We start from the raw sequence: 19,695 nt of genomic DNA on the forward strand, positions 1-19,695 counted from the left end.
TTCATCACCCTAAAAAAGAAACCCTTGCCCCTTAGCTGTCATTCCCCATGCCCTCCTTTCATCAGCTGCTGGAAACCACTTATCTACTTATTGTCTCTATTCAACGCCTGCTTATATAGAACATAATTTTAATCCTTCATTCAGAACCAAAATGAAATTGTGAGATTATATTACCTATATATACATATAAGCTTTAAATGTGTTTAATATGTACCTATTATCAATCTGTGCATTTCATTTGATCTAGTTTGTACATGCTCCCCTGTTATTAGCTGTGTTCCTACAGACATACTTCCATATTTGAACGAATTCCATCAGATAGTGCGTTCAGTACCTAAATCTGGTGTTGTCAGGATTGACAATTACATACTGAGTTAAAAAAAAAAAAAAACACTAGCAACCAGATTTAAACTTTGTGCTTTGTAGTTCATGAAACAATTTCAGGGGACGCCTGGGTGGCTCAGTCGGTTAAGCTTCTGACTCTTGATTTTGGTTCCTGTCATTATCTCACAGTTTGTGAGACCAAGCCCTGTATCAGGCTCTGCACTGAGCATGGAAATTGTTTAAGATTCTCTCTCTCCCTCTCCCTCTGCCCCTCCCCTGCTCATGCTCTCTCTCTTAAAAAGAAAAAAGAAAAGAAAAGAAAAGAAAAGAAAAGAAAAGAAAAGAAAAGAAAAGAAAAGAGAAAAGAAAAGAAGGAAGGATGAATGAATTTCAAAAAGAAGCTACTCATTATAGTCTTTTTGGTGTCTACATATGTAGAAGCCTGGCATGGGGGCTGGACAGTGGGGTGGAAGAAAGAGGCGAGTCACCTCTGTCCCTATTACATCATGTGTCTGGAGCAATCAGGAGGACAGCTCCTTTTTATCGTAAGGAATTTGGTGGCAATCCCTATAGAACATTTGCTTCTTCGGAGGACTTCCCAAAGTACTTTTAAAAGTCCCACAGTAGCTATGTTAAACAGTAAAGCCATATGCGAACTAATACCAAAAAGAGACTGTTTTTTTGGTACTGTTTTGTGCCAAGCATTACCTTGTCTGTTCATAGCCAGTCTTGCAGTGATAAAACCTTATTTTGCAAAGTATAACATTAGCACCCCAGTTCAACTTCCCTCTGATTTCTAGCACTGAAAAAAATAGCCATTTCTGTGATTTGGGCATAGGACCTAACTGCAGAGGAAGTTGCATTTGTATGAAGGGGGCTGAAACCCAGCCTCAGCATCAGCCAAAGTTTTATTCTTTTATTTTACTTTACTAGGAAAGTAGAGAGTATCCTAATAAATCCTCCTTTCCTCTTTTAGCACACTTAAAAACCCATCTTCGAGCTCCACTGACTCCATTAGGTTAGAACTTTAGTATTAAGTACAAAGGGAGGAAAAGTATAGGTGTGTGGGTGGAGAGAAGGAGAGGAGAAAAGAGCCAGCACGTGGAGAACAACTCGCTTAGCCTGTCGCTCAAGAATGAGGAGGCTGTGTGAAGAACCAGAAGGCCTGTCAAAGACATCTCAGCTTCAAATGGGACCCGCCAGTCCACACAGGACTCACATGCTGTTTCTGAGATACTACCTCACTTGAATCTTTTTGACTTCAGTTTCTGTTTTAGGACTTCTTGATTTAGCTTCTGTTTTAGCATTTACACAAGAATAATTTTACTACAAAAGGTAAATGTCTTGTAAACTAATGGGAAACATATTGCTTGGCATAGTTTATAATGTCAGGATTTATGGCTCTAACACTGAGGGTCTCTCTGACCTCAAAGATAACATAATGAACCAGCAATGTGCTGCAAATGGCTCAGTGTGATTTTTATTAGTTCTCATAATTGCCCCTTATTAATTTGTATGCACGTAATAAGCACTCACCTTCACAGTCTGCCCGGCTTCAGGGCCATCCTAGAAGTAGGAGAAAAAAAATAGATAAATAACAGAGGTGATAACAGATAGATGGTATCTCCTGCTTATTCAGAAATACCTCCCGTTAATAATTTAGATCCAATTTCATTGTGTGTTAATTTATAGTATTCTCATGGGAACCATTCACTTCAAATGTGTGGGACCAGACAGTTCTCCATTTCCGCCTGAGAGTAAGTGAAAAGTTATGTATAAAAATGGTATAAATTATCCAGGGAGCCAACCCTCTTGCTACTTTTCATGCTCTTTGCTCTTGGCTATGGCTTTAATTGCATTAGAGGAAGGTTGGAAATGTTTGAGGAGGTAAATTATTGCACCTTTTGATTATCTTTAAATCAGAGGTGGTTTAATTAATGTCTGGTTACTATAAGTCTCTACTCAAAAAAAAATTGCTGTAAACATAATCCATTAAGTAGGAATATGGGCTGTCTTATATGGGAAGACCACCCAAGAGTGGGCTCTCTCTGGCTGTCCTGACCTTAGGGGGAAAAAGTAGGAGCATTCACTGTAGTTGGGCCCTTTTCCCATTCCTGGTTCCTTCTCTCAGATTTTCAAAACCAACAAAACCATTTGTTTAGCTGAAAATGAGCTGATCTGCCCAGACATCAGTCACAAAACAAAGCAAAAGCAAGTGCTCAGTTGGTTTGAGATACTAGAACAGGCAATGTCTATGACGGAAAATTGTAGAATTGAATTAGAACTTTGCAACTTTTAGCAAGTCTTTCTATCTCTGTGGCCCAGACCAATGGGTAAGAATGTTTGTCCCCCTGTGGCCAGAATTGTGTATAAATGGCTTTCAAACTTGAAGTCACAGTCCGTTAGTGGGTCATGAAGTCAGCTTAATGGGTTGTGATCAGCACTAAAACCAAATCAGATAATACAACAAAAACTATTAGAGTACACAGGATGGGTAAATGTTGTTTTGTAAAACTTGGGTTTCCTTTATCTACGTATATATCCATGAGGTGCGAGGTTCACTTGACTGTGGAATAAATAAACACCATACTCTGGTTTAAAGTTTGAAAAGTTTTGTAGACACTGCATATACAAAAGTACTCCAAGTGCTATGCACAAGTCAGTTCCTTTGTTTATGGAATTCACTTTTGAGTAAATCACATTAGATAACTACTAGCACTGGCCATTTTCAGTGAAGGTGAATTTTTTTCTAGTATTTCCTTTAACACTGACAGTTGCCTTCAGCCACTCTCTGGAAACATGACTTGTGGCGTAAGCTTGATAAACCCACCCTGAGCTTAATTACTTGCACAAAAGTGACTCAAACACACATACAGACGCACACATACACACATACACCATATTTTAGAGGGAAGTTTACTCTCAACACAGACATGACAGCAAAAACTTTGTAAAGAAGCATTTAGGAGCATTTTTAGTCAAAGCCTTTCATAACTTGAAAATAGTGGTCTTCTCTATCTGTTTCTTTGAAAGTCTATGGCTGGAAGGCAAAGAGGGTAGTTGAAGGATGGTAAATATTCTGTGTAACTAAAGCATTGAGGGCAAGGTCTCACATTACAGAACCAGCCAATTCTTTCCAAAGGATTACTGCAGAGTCATCCAATGTCAAGGCCACTAAGGACTTTAATTATGTATTGATACCCCTAGCTCTTCCCATGGGGGATCTGAAAGGGCATAGGACATGTTCTATTGATTTGCTCAATTCCCATAGCTGATGACTCACCATAGACTTCCTTCTACACTTGGCTCAGCCTGTGCCTAAAGATCTCCAGTGACTGGGGTATGTCATCTCTTTCCTGGGAAGCAGGCCACACAGAATACTTGATACAGCATCATACCAATCCATAATCAATCACTGCAGATTGAGTTAAAGAGAAAAAGGAGCCCTCTGAGGGCAAGGTCCCAACCAACTTGCATCTCTCTACTACACTGACATAGAGGAGGGCTAAGTCCATGCACTGCTCAAAATATAATTGCCCTGGAATGAACATGAGTTGTCCAGCCCCAGTTCCAGTAGAAGATCTGAAATGCCTGAATGCCCATTAAATCACTTGTCTGTTACTCTCAGTTGTTTTGTAAACAATGCTGCAGACAGTGCCTCAGCTGATATTCTACAGTCCACCTTGGGACAATGGATACTAGGGTGGTCCTGGATTACATCTTTTTCTGCTATTATTTAAGACATGAACAATGACGGCTGCCTTACCAGTGAGACGGCAGCTTAAAAGAGAGAGAGCTCAATGCTAGGATTTGAAAAGGAAGAAAAACAATTTCTGAGCTACTTAGACACTCACCTGGATGGAAAATGTGAGAGAAGTCCCCTGGAAATGCTTCTCCACCACCATCCCAACTCTCTGGGTTGCCTGGAACAAATCTGCCACTTCATCTGGACGCAGGTCTCGGAAGCGCTCCACTGGCCGAAGGGGACACACGAGGACATCTGCAGTGAGTTCTGTTAAGGCACACTTTGCTTGCTTTGGGTAGGATTTTTACCAACAAGTTTATACCCACAGTATTGAATCCCCTTGGCCCAGGGCCTGAACTCTCAAAGACTAAGGAATAAAAGAACAAATATTTACCAACCACCAAACTCCAAGAAGTTCAAAAAGGAGCTTACAAACATGGTTAATTATACTTTGAAAGAGAAGCAGTGGTGTGCTAAAGAAATTCTTTTAAGAGAAAAGGGCATTAATGTTCAGAGAGACTCAAGTGCTGGCTGAAATAATTATGCCAAGAGGCAAAATCTATTCTGGACCATTATCTCCTGACCCCAATTCGAAAGCTCCATCTTCTCAAACAGCCAAAGGCACTGGGTTGGAAAAACAAGCAGAATATCCAGTCAGTTTCTCTATGGAGAGTATCACAATTAAAATTTTAATTTCAATATCTCTTGAGAGAAATGTGTAATGAAAACACAATAGTAGTTGTTTTATTTACGTTTAAAAGGAGAGCAGACATTCTGAAAACGTACAGTGAACTTCATTTATAATAAGAGATGTGCCATGTGGTTAAGCATTTTAGGACAAGTGTTCCTCCAATTGATTATTAAGAATTCTAGAAGCCAGTTGAAGAACATTTAAGAAAAGGGATTTTTTACTTCTACAAACAAAACCATCTCAGTGCATTCTAGAAGTGAGACAAGTCAACATATTTATGCTATTGGCCTGAACAGATAAGAGCTAGAGAAAAAGAATCTAAGTTTGATCATTTGCTGGTGACAAATTAACATTCAATGTTACATCCTCAATAACATTTCAGTTGTCTTTGTATTTGAAATCCTCATACACATGCGGCTACACGTGCAATCATGCATGCATACATATATACGCACATTGAAATACATTAAATTTTAGTTTTCAGGTACCAGCAGATGAAAAAAGTGCTCAGATATTCTTTTTGGTTTCTTTCTTTCTTTTTTTCCTTTTTCTTGTTGTTTTAAAACAGTGTGCTTTGCCTGAAGCTAGGCACCTATGGGGCATAATAAAATCTCAATTCTACAATTGCTAGTCACTCCAGAATTGCAAGCATTTTAGCCTATCACACTGGTAGGATTCAGAGCCCAAAGGGAAGGAAATGCACTGAACTCAGCTGGGTGGGCGTAATTTCCATAAGAGAAGGGCGGGGTGGGGGGAGAGCTGGTAGGGAAAGGGAAAGCTGAAAGGGAAACTGATTAATTTTGCTCATAATCAGGAAATTCATGTCAATGGTAAACTAGGAAAAGGAGCAGTGGTTTAATCTGAGTTCATTTTTCAAGAGAGGGGAAGGGAAGGCTTCACCCACAGGGCAGCAGATACTTAAAAAGATAATTATCCTTCTTTGGCAAGGCTGCTTTATTATCATGGGTCAATGAACCATTTAGAAATGAAGAATTTCCTTTCATTTCCTTTTAGCAGATTGCCAGCCTCCACTCCCACTGAGTTGCCTTTTCTTTGTTAAAAGACACCTTTCCCCATCTTCCTCCTCTCTCCACCTGCTCTTAGGCCCTGACTTCACCAAACCACAGCAAGATGACAACTTAGCAAGCTTCCAACAATACCCATAACTGCTGTGGTGAGCTATGTCTAAACACAGAAACCAGGTGGGGAAGGAAGGACATTTTCTTTAAATGACTGCTTACTATAAAACTTGGTGGAATGAATCTTAAATTCTTTGTATCTAATGTAACTTTAGTAATATCAATGACATCTGAAAGGTTTTGTTTTGTTTTGTTTCCAACACCCTAAAAATATTTTATTATCTGTTCATTTTCTTTGTCTGGTACTAAGGATTGGCTTGACCCAATGTTTAATGAATCAAAACATTTATGGAACTGAATCAAAATGACTGAATCTGTCAGCTGTTTTATCCTGTGTACACTTAACCACAGGGTCATATATCACATACATTTATTACTTTAATTGAATGTTAATAATACTAATAACAACATGTCACGAAACAGTTAGACAGGCTAAACATGTTCTCATTTAGATGGATATTTTTTCAACAGCCCATTTAGGCCACATTGCCCTGACATATATATTCCTTTCAATCTAACCCTCTATTAAGAAAACATCTGCATATACCAAACGATCTTCCCGTGTGAATGTTAAGATGAAATAGGATTAACTTTTAAGGGTGCTTACTTGGTTTGGGCAGGTGTTCATGTGGATAATCATTGTCTTTGCTCTGTTGTGACCCAGAGGATAGACAGACAGGTATCTCAACGTGTCAGTGGACACACAGGTAGGCTCCACAAGACTTGACAGAGAGACAGATGGGTCTGGAGTTACCCAGGGTATGGATCTGGGGGTCCTGGGTACCGTGTGAGTCACCGAGCTAACCAACAGCAGATTCACTAGTCTCCCCTGGCCATTCTAGGTACTAAATGGCATCAGGAAGTCAGGACCAACCACCATCCCTCAGTTCCTTTGAAACGAGAGAAAAGATGCCCTCACCTCATATAGGTAGTAGGTACCGACTGCTACCTACCTACTTCCAGAAGCTCCTTTTCCACTCCTCCCATACACACTATACATCTATCACATTTGCCTTCTTTCTGTTCATCTAACACACTGAACTCGTTCCCAGATTTTGAGGCTTTTGTCCTAGCTGTTTGTTCTCCCTAGAATTCAATTCCCATCTTCTTCGCATGGCTGCTTCTTTCTTACCTTCTGATTCTATTCCAATACTGCTCCCTCAAAGGAGCATTCCAGAACCATCAGTTTAAACTGCTACCCAGTTTCGTCCTCTTCTATCACCCTCTTTTCACCTTGCCATAGCCCTTGCCACCAGCTGGTAGTTTTCTTGGCTGGCTACTACCTTCCTGAAAGAAAAGGTAATCTCCACAAAAGCAGAGGCTGTCTTGTTTACTGTTGTCTCATCCCTGCCTAGAACACCAGACTTAATAAGTACTGCTGCAATGAGTGAATACATTATGATCCAGACCCTCTGATCAGCTACCTCTGAGTACTAAGACCCTGGCAAAATGGAGACAACATCCATTCATTTTCAACCATCTCTACAAGATTGGGATAGTCTGCAAGATTTTTTTTAATTCAAGGAGGTTTATTATTAATATTTAGCATAATTAGAGCTAATGTTGGGTGTGTGTTGGAAAAATGTAAACTCATTTCTAATGTAAGTTAATTTTCACAAGTGCACAGGAAATATAATGATTTCCTTATATAATGACGAGGGGAAATTAAGAAAACCTTTTAATATAATTATAAAAAACTATAAAGAACGGGTTTCTAGATTATTCAGACTCTATACTGATAAAAAGCTGCTTTCTATTTGGACTAGAAAGTGTAATTCATTTGTTCATTCAGTGAACAGTGAGCACCAGTTAAGTGGTTGGACACTGTATTAGGCTCTGGGATGAGCAAAAGACAGCAGGAAGTTTCTCTAGTTCTTCCTGTCCAGGAGATGGGCACCAAAACAGATAACTGCAGTACTATGGGAGGTACAGATGTAGGATAAGAGGATGCAGAAGCAGAGCAAAGCACCCAATGCAGCAGAACCTGGGACACCTTAATAAGGCAAAGGTTCCACGACAACCTTGGGGGTCTCCAAGTGTGGTCAAATATCCCGTGGCTAGCTGAGAATACAAGCAGGTTCATAAAGGATTTAAAGCAGGTCAGTAAACCTTTTCTGCAAAGGGCCAGATGGAAAAATTGTAAGCTTGGTGGGCTATATGTCTAAGCAGCTATAGACAATACAAACGATAGTAAGTGTGGCTATATTCCAGTAAACCTTTATTTACAAAAAGAAGAGACAACCCAGACTTGGCCCATGGACTTAATAATGTCAACCCTTGGCTTAGAGGAATCACATGAGAAAAAGGTAACTAAAGGAAGTTAGAACTATTTGGGGGCCCATTCTTTTCCAAAGTTGAAGACTATAGTGTTATTTAAATAGTATATTAGACAAATATCATTATGGTATCTTAAAAATTTTCACTTTCTAAGCAAAATACCTGGGCATAATTGAGATATTTCCTCACCCTGTGTGTAGCACTTCTGATGCTTTTAAAGACCAACCACAACGAGAAACTGTGTTGCAGTGATAACATCATATAGATAAATCACAAGTATTACTCCCCAGTCCAACTAAAGGAGTTTCTGCCATCTTTCATTGGAAAAACGAAGTATATGATCTACAAACATATGAGAGTACAGAAACAGTATGTTATTCACAAATTCATCAGACAATAAAAGTACTTTCTCAAAATAAGTGCATACGCTTTGGAAGAAAACACCACATTGCTTAAAGATGGTGTTATCATGCGCTACATGCTTCTCATAGACAAACAGCTCAGGGAAAGCAAATTAACTTTGAAGAACCGCTCTTATAACTCTACTGCAACTGTTTATATGCCAGTAGTTTTAAGGTAATACCACAAATGCAGTATAAGTTAATTTAGAGATTCTTAGGCATTGTTAATGGGCAAACCCCATATTATATATAGGCAATAAGAACACACTTTCTTTTGAGTCCTCTTTGCTTGGGATTAGCGCCTCTGAAGAGACTTTTTAGCCAACATGCATGATAACCCTCAAAGAAGTTAATCTGCATAATTGAATTTAATATATGTTTATCCAGGATTCATCATGGGTGAAAACCTATGAAAGAGAGTTATCAAATGGAATCTGGTCTCTCTTTTATAATCCAAAATAGAGAAGTCCATTTAGTAGTAACATTTTCTTTTAAAGAATAGACGGTAATAATTAGAGTTTAGTTTCTGTGGTACACAAAAACATTCCTCATAACAGAGGGAAATCAAAGAAGACTTCCTAGTGCACACGAGATTTAAAGTCAGTTTTACAAATGGGGGAGTAATTCAACCAGTGGGCCAGAGTGCAGCCCATGTGTCCATCCATCCTTCCACTAGAGCCTCCTCTCAGTCCAGAGTCTGTGCTAGCATTTAGGGCACCAAGATGAGTACAATAGAGTAAATGACTTTGAAGCATTCACACTAACGTCCCAAACTGTCATGCAATATAAACAGATCATCACAACACAGAGAGATGAGGACTATTGATAGAAATCAGTACAGAATGTTGTGGGAGCACAGAGGAGGCAGAATCTAACTGTGCCTAGGGGTGTGAGATAAACTTTTCAGTATGGTCTTGCATTTCAATTTTCTAAAATCAGAAACTATTTCTCCAAATTTGGACCAAGATCTGTCCTTGAAAATGGCCTAGCAACTTATGGTTAGCTTTAAAGAAAATTGTCAGACATGCCTTCTTTGGCCACAATCACTGTTTCATTTATAAATGTACTCTCCTTTACTTAATCTTTCCAACAAATCCATAAACTACTATTATAATTCCTATTTTTCATATGAGGAAATTACAGCTTATAGAAAATAAAAAACTTGCACAAGACAGCATACCCAATATGAAACTAAAACTAGAATTCTCCCGAAGCTTGATTCCAAAATCCATGTTATTAACCATAGCGCTGTGATGCTAAAACGTTTTGTACTTTTATGACTTCGTCTCTGCTTACCCTCCCACTAAAGTATGTCCTGCATCTCAGAGTCTCTCTGCTTGTGGAAGAGACATGGGTGCGATGAAACACAAAGACACTGTGCCAAACTACTAACAGCCTGACAAACACTTAGCTTCAAATGAAGAAAGCAGAGGAGATCAGGAATCCCATCATGGGAGGAAACCTCAGGAAAAGGGAAGTAGTAAGTATGCCCTCATCCTAACAGAGAACTGTGAGTACTGACATCAAGAATGAGAGAACCACCTCACCTTGTACGGGGGGTTCAACTGGAAGAAGAATGGAAGGATGTGGAGCCTGCATTTGGCTCCTTCTGCTCTATCATTCATTCATTCATTCATCCATTCATTCATTCTAATTGAAGTACAGTTGATGCACATTATATTAGTTTCAGATGTACAGCATAGTGATTCCACAAGTTTATACTTATGATATGTTCACCACAAATGTAGCTACTATCTGGCCCTTTTATATTTTTGAGGTAGGCTTGCTTCAAGGCACCTTTTGGCTCCCCTGAGTTGACAGATTCTGGAGGAAGCTTAGCTACAACTATCAATATCAATGGGTCAGGCTGACAGACACATTGAAAAATCCCATGGCCTGTTGGACAGTCTAGTAATCCAGAGTCAATGACTCACCATTATTTATATGACCAAGGACCACCAGCAAGTTGGTGGCTTAATGCCTTTTCTTTGCCTCTTCAGCTCACCACCAGTCTGTGACTGTCTCTATCCTTTGGATGTAAACATTCGGGGTGTTTTTGTCTCACTGATAACACAACATGTCAGACCCTGTGCTGGACTCTTAGTGACACACAGCTAACCCAGAATACATACAATGAAAAAAAGAAATCAAATGGACTTTTTGCAGTAGTCAAGCACTTAAGTTGATGTGGTAGATTGCATACAAATGTTACCACAAAAGTCCCTCCCATCCCACCACCCCCTTGCAAAGTAACTTTGCTTCTCTTCTCATCAAAAATTGGTGTCTGTTTCCTCTCCCCTCAAATTGCAGCTGGACTTGCGACTTGCGTTGATCAGTTAAATGTGATAGAAGTTTCACTGTGTGACTTTTCAGGGTCAGGCCTTAACAGACATTACAACTTCTGTTTTTTGTCCTCTTGGAATGCTGAGACCAAGATGCTATGAAAAGCCCAGCTAGCCTACTGGGGAGCAAAAACCACATGGAGGAGAACTAAGGTACCTTATGATACTCCACACCAACTGTTAGAACCTTCCAGACAAAGGAGACCTACTGACTGACTTCCAACTTCCAGCTATCTACTGCTGTATTATGACAACAAACACAAACACAGAGGATTAAAATAACACCATTTTGTTTTCTTATCCTAATTCTGTGGGTGGTTGTTGCTGCTGGGCTCACTCATGCCACTGCTTTCAGTTGGGAGGTAGGCTTGGGGATGGGCTCAGCTGGGTCACTGGGCCCCTCACTCCATGTGTTCTTTCATCCCAGGCCCAACGCAGAAACTCTAAGGCTTCTGAAGGCTTAAGTTCTCCCACATTCTATTGGTCAAATGAAATCACAGGCCAGCCCCAATTCAAGGTAGAGAAATTCCATCTCCTTTTTAAAAAAATGTTTATTTATTTTGAGGGGAGGAGGGAAAGAGAGAGGAGGAGAGAGACAATCCCAAGCAGGCTCCACCTGTCAGTATAGAGCCCCACAGTCTCCATCTCATGAAACATGAGATCATGACTTGGGCCGAAATCAAAAGTTGGCTGCTTATCCAACGGAACCCCCCCAAGGCACCCCAATAAATTCCATTTCCTGACCTGAGGAGTAGAGAGGCCACACTTCCAAGGGCAGTGGCAGTCTTATGGCAGTGGTGGTCATCACTATAATAATCCACCACAGTTGGTAACTGTGATAAGTTCTGGGAATTTTATAAAAATGAACAGGTCCCCAAGATATCTTAATGTCCTATGGAGTACATACAGCCATGGTATTTGGGAGCTGGGATGGGTCTTAAACATATCCTCCAATTGTTATTTCATCAATATTTTCCTTGTTGGATGGAAAAATAAATGGGGGAACAGAGTTCAGTTGATTTGCTCAGTATCACACAGGCACACATTTGGAACTGAAACTCAACAATTTGGCTTCCCAAACCAAAGCTCTTTCCATTACACATGAGATGGCAAAACACTGCACCTCTGCCATTATGTTCCAGTGCTAAATACACGGCAGACATGAATAATCAGCTACAAAATTCTCTCCTTGAACAGAGACTCAGGGACACCTGGGTGGCTCAGTCAGTTAAACGACTGACTTCAGCTCAGATCATGATCTCACAGTTTGTGAGCTTAAGCCCCATATCGGGCTCTGTGCTGGCAGCTCAGAGCCTGGAACCTCCTTCAGATTCTGTGTCTCCCTCTCTGTCTACCCTTCCTGAACTCCTGCTCATGTTCTGGCTGCCTCTTTCAAAAATAAATAAACATTACAAAAAATTAAAAAACACAACAAGACAAAACAAACAAACAAAAAACAAAGAGACTCAGATTCCTTCTCAATCCTGATCTCTGAGTAGTCATCACCAGTCAGATTGGGCATGTAATGTGAGATGCAGGTGTCATTTTGTGGCCCTCTATACTGCCTCAGGAAAGAAAAAAAAAAAAAACTGCAAAGGCCATGTGGGGACAAAAACAAAGTGAAATGCTGCAAAAGTGAGAATTTGCCCAAGCACATCAAATGTTCATTATGTTGCTACATTTTTATTCAAAATAAATTTGATAAGTTTAAAATTTGCTCATCATGGATAATAATTGATGATCTAAAAAATAATTTTATGTACATTTCCAGGACAAATATGAAATATTTAAATATAGAGTCATGACAGAGAAATGGAAATGTACTGATTCAGGTGATTAATTAAAGGAGACAGCAGAATATTATTCTCAGAGTTGTTCAGACTTGCTCCCATTTATTTTTTCTATATCTGATCTATTCTAGGGATTCAGAATATAAAAATCACTAAAATAAATCAAACCATCAAAATATCATTGATTCTGATGAGGGTGATTAGCATGCGCAGATATGAATATGGAGGAAGTCAGCATCAAATAATATGACAAAGAATTAGTCATTCTTCTGAACTAATAAAAAAGTAGAGTGTATTCATCTCTCCTGCAGATTAGTTTGTAGTTCAATGACAAGCAAGGAACTTTCCAGTTTGCACTAAAGACTTCTGAAGACCCTGTGTAATGAGTTACCTGCTCCAACAAATAATCCTAGCCCTTGCAAATGTTTAAAATAATTCATAATGTCACTTCAAAAAACAACAGGATGGACCATGAGGTATTTTTTTTAAGAGAAGATTCAATTTATTTGATTTAAATGACACAGTTGCGGAGCTTTGAATCAAAGTAGGTGGCAATTCAAAAAGTAATCTACTATTCACAATGTAAGCACTTCTGTAAATTTTCTTATCAGAAAGGTAGAAATTTTACCCCAAAATTAAGCAATACAATTCTGAAGAGGCAATTTGCCAGTATGGGCCAAATCTTTGTTCACTGGATATTAAAATACCCACTGTAGGAACTCAATGGAAACAGGGGATATTCATCAACCATAAGTATAAATGTTGTGAACATAATTTTAAGCAAATTTGATTTCCAGAATATGATAAATTCCAGCATGGTGTGATTAAGTTACTAATAGTACTCTGCTCATACCTGGATCTCAGGGCAAGCATCTCTTAAATATCCATGAGAATTCTCATGTTTTGTCCTGGGGAATGCTTTGGGCCAAACATATAGTCACAGTAAGTCCTTGCTCATCTGGGGGAAGAGAAGCCAAGTATCCTTTACTAGGCAGATCTGCCCTGAGACATCTCCCAAACTCCTATACCCATCTGGATGTTCAGAGGTGAGAATCACATTCAGAGGGAGAAGTAAACATGCGCCTTCAAAGAAAACAAAATGAAAAAGGGTGCCTGCAGCCTGGCAGAACTTTGGGGCAGATTCTTTGGTTTAAATGTCACACAGTATTCTGTGAATTTTTCAAGGCAAACGAATCTTATATTGATTATCCTAACAGAATCAGAATGGGGAACACTGATGCTTACAATAAGTCAGATATGTGGGGAACAGTAAGTAATATTAGAAGGGGAAGGAAAGAATGTATAACATTTGTTTGCTGCCTACTATGTTCTAGTGATCATCACTGACACTTTGAGGTAGATAGTATCACCCCCATTTTTCTACATTTATCAGTTCAGGCCAACAAAGTGAAATTACATACCCAAGGTCACACAATTATTAAGTGAAAATGCTGGCTAAGGCCATGTGGTAAAATCATCTCTGCCGTTTCAATGACTCCAAGGTCATGGAAGTTTCCATGTACCTACTGCAGTGTTTACTATAGTGGTTCACCAGAACACTGGTTCCATGAGATGTTATTACACATTATATAGGAAGAAAAATGGGTAGTCTGCGACGATTAAGAAGCACTAGATGAAATGAAGTAAAAGGTTTCTTTACAGCAGTACTCATCAGGATATTTAATGTTCTAATGTGCACTGACTTCTCAAAAAGCAGAGATGCCACGCAGCATTTCTCATATTTGCTTAGCAATCACATCATCATCATCATCATCACTTTGCAGAACATTGCATAGGACAAATGTCTTAGGGGATGTTCTCTGGGAATCTTTGGGAATATCACTTACCTCAACACAGAGGTGCCTGAAAAAGCTTTATGTTTTTTAAACAAAAAGTAAACATCCTGTTAATTCACATGGGCAGAGGGAGACGGCATTCTGCTAAATGAAATATGCTGAGAAGTTGAACATTGAAATATATCTAATGGTATATGAAGTCATTAGTGCTGTTTACCAACTATTTCAGGTTCTTGCCATATCTGGGCATAGGGTAGGATTACATTTCCTGGATCCATGCAGTTAGATGAAGCTGAAGGAATTCTGGCCAAGCAAATGTGAGCAGAAATGATATATATCACTTATGGACTTGACCCGTTAACTGCAGTGTAAGACCCCAAAGCTCTCTTTCCTTATCCATGGCAACCAGATACATTAGTCGTGTAGTCATACTGGACTGGAATTACAGGTAAGCAGGGGGCTCTGTTCATCATCTGTTCTCAGTGATTAGAGCAAGTCTGTTAAACAGGTTTCATCTCTTTTGCCAAGTTCCAACTAACCTGTAGTATCTGCCTAGAGCAGTATTTTGAAGAGATTCTGTGGCCTTGATAGGAATCAGAAGGGAAGAATGGAGGGATTTATTAATTTTGGCTACCACGAGGGAAGGAAGAATATCAGTGTGCATAATCAAGTATCTGCCAGTCTTCAATTAGGAAGCAATACAAATATTTGTTCCCAGGCTCAATTTCCCCCTTTCTCGATGATATAGAAGTCATGTCTAGGTACTGCAAGGTCGCTAAGTAACAATTGTGAAAATGCGGTATTATCGTTATTGTCCTGGAGATACAAAGAAGAATATAGAACTTAAATAATTCTGGTTAGGAGAGCATTAAAAAAGAAAGTTACTGTCACTGAAAAGTATCTGTCCATAATGTGCCAACATGGGAGTGGGAACCAAGATGAGAATGTTATAAACATGCTCTTAGGTATTAAAAGCTGGAAGAGTATTACAAAGAAGAATAATAAAGTACACTGGGCCTCTGAAGGAAATATTTAAGGATCATCCTCAATAAGGAAGTTTTTTAAACTACATGTATATTCTGCTATGAGAACCACTTCAAAAGCTTTATGAAATGTTTTTTTTTTAATTCTAGTATAAATCAGAAAAAAATGCTAAAGATTTGTAATTCATTGGAGATCTGCTGGAAAACCACAGGCAAGATAAGTAATTTCATAGCACTTGACCATCTATGCTTTCAGGCTACCAGTAGGTGAATGAGAACAGAACACGTTGAGTGTCTGCTTCTATAGGGTGACCAGACTGGCCCCAAACTCCCATACAGTTTGACCTCTTGGGTGTCTTTCCAACACAAATTCCACTAGGTCCTGAAAAGCATGGATTCCAACTTCCGGTTTGTTAATGCCATTCAAGAGCCACTGAAAAGTCCAATTCCCATTAGATCTTCAGTACAGTTGGACAAGCCAATGAAGCAACCCACACATCACAGTCTAGATATTATGGAAGGCAAAGAGCAACCAAGATATAAATGTGAAACAGCAGGGAGTCTTTCACAGGAGAAAAGAAATAGGAAATGGGAGACAGAAAAGAAGGAAGAAGACATAAAAAGTGAATATTCAGCAGGTAAAGCATTCTTACAAGATGGGAAATACTTCCTGGTGAACAGGCTCAGATGACATTCCTGGTTTCACACATAGTGTAATGCAGAATAGTCCATCCATAAGTATTTGGTGAAAGACCAAATGGCATGCATGCTCATTCACTGCTTAATCTGGGAAACAATTCTTTCATATAAGTAACTGTTCAAAATGTTTCAGAAATTGTTTCTGAGACATTGAACGAGACCAGACCCCACTTACTTATATGAAAATAATTAAGGGAAATGCACTTAAAAAAAAAAAAAAGCTTAGTTCTGAATTCTTGATCAAAAAGAGACCCGGCTAAAGGCATAGAAAAACTAAACATAAGATGCCCTTCCCTTCGCACATCAAAGGCAGCACTTGCATTTTAAGTGGAAAAGTTGTAGACCATTAACTCATTGGAGCTTGGAAAGATCTGAGCATAACACTGTTCTATGTTCTTTTCAAAACAGTCATGAAATCTTTCTCTGTGACACATACAAATGTTGATAGAAAAATTCTTTATTTCCAAAACCGAGAGCCTTAATTACGTTCACTTGGCATTCTTAGAATGTGAATCAACCACCCCCACCAAAAAAATAAATAAATAAAAATTCAGTCCTCCCTAAGTTAGCAATCTAAAAGAGACATGAGAATATTTCATAGTGAAAGGTGTACAAGGGCTTAATGAATGAATCTCTCCATGAGTGACTGAAGGAAGGCCATAAAGGAAAATTTTAGAGGAAAGGGTAGAAACAAAACACTTATTAGGACTTTGTATGTTTTGTTCTTATTCATTAAGTACATATATTCGTACTTAATTAAATAAATGAAATTCTTAATGAATAAGTGAAAAACAGGCAAAGTCCTAAAAAATGCTCTGGTTCACTATACAGGAATTAAAATTAAAAAAACTTAATTTTAAAAAAAGAGCCTCTCACATGGTGGGTATTGTGTAAGACACTGAGAACATAACACACACCAGCCATCATGCATCGCATGCTCTCCCGTCCAAAAGTATATATTCTAGAAGGTGAAAAGGCAAGAAACAGATGAAAACATGGTCTGCTGTGAAAGAGACAAGGGTTGAGATAAGAAAGCAAAGTTGCAACAACACAAAGAAAGTGTGGAAAGCCAACACGGCTACACTGGTAATAAGCTCGGCCTGTTTACCTGGAGCATCACGAAACAGCATTGGCTCTCCACAGCTCCGGGTGGCTGTGTGGAGTGATTCTATCTGCAAGGGGAAGCCTCAGAAGCATCTCAGGTAGTGGACAGCAGAGACTCGTGACGGAATCTGAGTTCTCTTTTACAAAGATCACTGTAAATGTTGTATAGAAAAAAGAAAAAAAAAAGATTTAATCAAAGCAAGGAGAAGAGCTGAAGGCCATTGGGGATGGCTTTACCAGAGACTAGTTGAGAGATTCCAAATAGTCCGGGACTATGGTGGTGACAGTGTAGATACAAAGAATTTGAGATATATTTCTGACTCAGGAGCAACAGTACTTACTGATGTGGGGGGATGGGCATGAGAGGAGGGGGTGTCAAAGAGGATCTCAGGGTTCTGGCCTAATGAGGTGGGTGGAGAGTGGTGTAATTTAGGAGCTATGGCGGTCAGAGGGGAAAGGCAGTGCCATGGGGCTCACTATCTAGAGATCTTTCCTTCTTGAATTTAGATTTCCCAAAACCAACTAACTTGTATGTGTAGATGCACCCCAGGGCTTCTTTGAATCTCCTGAAATTGGGAATGGATCTGTCCATGGGGGTGGGGGAGAAGGGGGAGTATACATTGTTCTCCTGTGGTCTTGAGTTTGCAAAAAATTCTTAGTCTTCTGACTCCAACTAAGAATCACTGATTTGAATTAACAAAATTATTTGGAGTTAGTTTCCAAAAGACGATTAAAAATAGGCTCATATTTCTATTCATTTTAGCTTAGAATCTAAGAGACCCACTCCTGAAGAATGAAAAACAGTAGTTTATTTTGTGTCTGAGCAATATGTTCACAAGGATGAACTCTCCACAAAAGACAAACTAAAGATTTATTTTTTCTAAATGGTTTAACACTAAAATCATTTTAATCTGATTCAGCAGTGAACAATTTAAAATGTGTCCCTTCCAACAAAAGACAGCTGGACACATAAAGATGATTGTGTGATCCATTCAAAATTAAAGAATGGGCTAAATCATTTACAACAATAAAAATGCAAAAAATCCTACCAGAAAAAAAAAAAAAGGCGTGAAAACACTAAGTAGCAAGTGATTTCTAAATGTTTCCAAAACAGGAAGCTAAAGACATTTTAATGTCACTCTGGTAGCTTCCAGAATAAAATAAGTTAATCAGTCAGCTGCTAAAAACAAAGAAGGAACTCATTAAAAACAAATACATTAAAAAAAATCAGAAAGAAGTGTCAAGAAAGCAGGCTTTTTCAAGATAGTGATTTGTATGCAAATATAGCACAGCATTTATCCCCCAAACCTCCAAAGCCTGTAAAGGGAGAAAGTTTGTTCTTTCCATCTGCTTAAACTCTTCTCCTTATAAAGTCAACTGCTAATGACAAGGAAGGCTTTGACATCTTTAAAACAATAACAGAAAAAAATACCTTCACAAACACAGGGTTTCAAAACCATAAACTCCTAAACCACTCTCTTCCTCAAATCTCTTAGCCTAGTGTCTGTGTTAACACTGGGTTAATGTTTATACCTACTTCATTGTTACAAGGTTTGGTGGTGTTGTTGTTTTAATAAGGGATTTTTTAATTACATATTTCACACCATAAAGTGAAGGTTGCTAAACATATGGTTACTTAAAAAAATCAATAGAAATGAATTCCTTGAAGACTTCCCTCTGTACAACATGCCCTTCTTTGCAACTGTAACGTGGAGTAGGATTTGAATATTGTTGACTAATACAAGCATTACCATTTAGAAGCTAGAACTTCCCTCAGGCCACAGATGAAACTTCACCCCTATGTTTTCACATTCCACTCACCTACTCAACTCCCTTACGTCATATTCTCTCTGCATTTTTCTTTATCATCCTAATCTAGCATCACTAGAGGAAGGAGCTAGAAATAGGTTATCTGACTCTAATTTCTTCTTTCACTCCACTTTGAATTGTATGAATTTTTCAAAACATAACTGTTTTTTTTTAATGTTTATTCATTCATTTTGAGAGAGAGACTGAGAGAGAGCACAAGCAGGGGAGGAGCACAGAGAAGGAGAGTATCCCAAGTAGGCTCTGCATTGTCAGTACAGAGCCTGAAGAGGGACTTTGATCCCACAAACCAGGAGATCATGATCTGAGTCAAAATCAAGAGTTGGAGGCTCAACTCACTGAATCATGCAGGCACCCAAAACATAAAGTTAACAATTTAAAAAAACCTCAGAACACAAAAAAACAAACAATGAAAACATTAAAAACATCTAAATGCACTTAGGATTTACAACTTTTTTCCAGGATATCACTTTTGATATTCAGTTTAGATAGCAGAGCACAGGATATGGTTTGCCTAACTTTTAAATAAGAAGACCCAATAATCTCAAAGACTATGAAAATACCGACTTGAGCCCAA

At 38.8% G+C, this 19,695-nt stretch overlaps 1 protein-coding gene across 8 annotated transcripts in view; it reads right to left on the minus strand.

Moving 5' to 3' along the window:
• Positions 1–19,695, minus strand: part of FHIT (fragile histidine triad diadenosine triphosphatase) — a 1,417,560-nt gene that overhangs the window by 261,670 nt on the left and 1,136,195 nt on the right. For all 8 annotated transcript variants that reach the window (XM_045496936.1, XM_045496934.1, XM_045496935.1 and 5 more), the window contains 2 exons: positions 4,179–4,324; positions 1,861–1,890 (listed from right to left, as the gene is read on the minus strand). In XM_045496936.1, coding sequence (XP_045352892.1) covers positions 1,861–1,890; positions 4,179–4,324 — 176 coding nt within the window. The remainder of the gene's footprint in view (positions 1–1,860; positions 1,891–4,178; positions 4,325–19,695) is intronic.

This window comes from Leopardus geoffroyi, chromosome A2, assembly GCF_018350155.1.
Source record: "Leopardus geoffroyi isolate Oge1 chromosome A2, O.geoffroyi_Oge1_pat1.0, whole genome shotgun sequence".
Taxonomy (NCBI): domain Eukaryota; kingdom Metazoa; phylum Chordata; class Mammalia; order Carnivora; family Felidae; genus Leopardus; species Leopardus geoffroyi.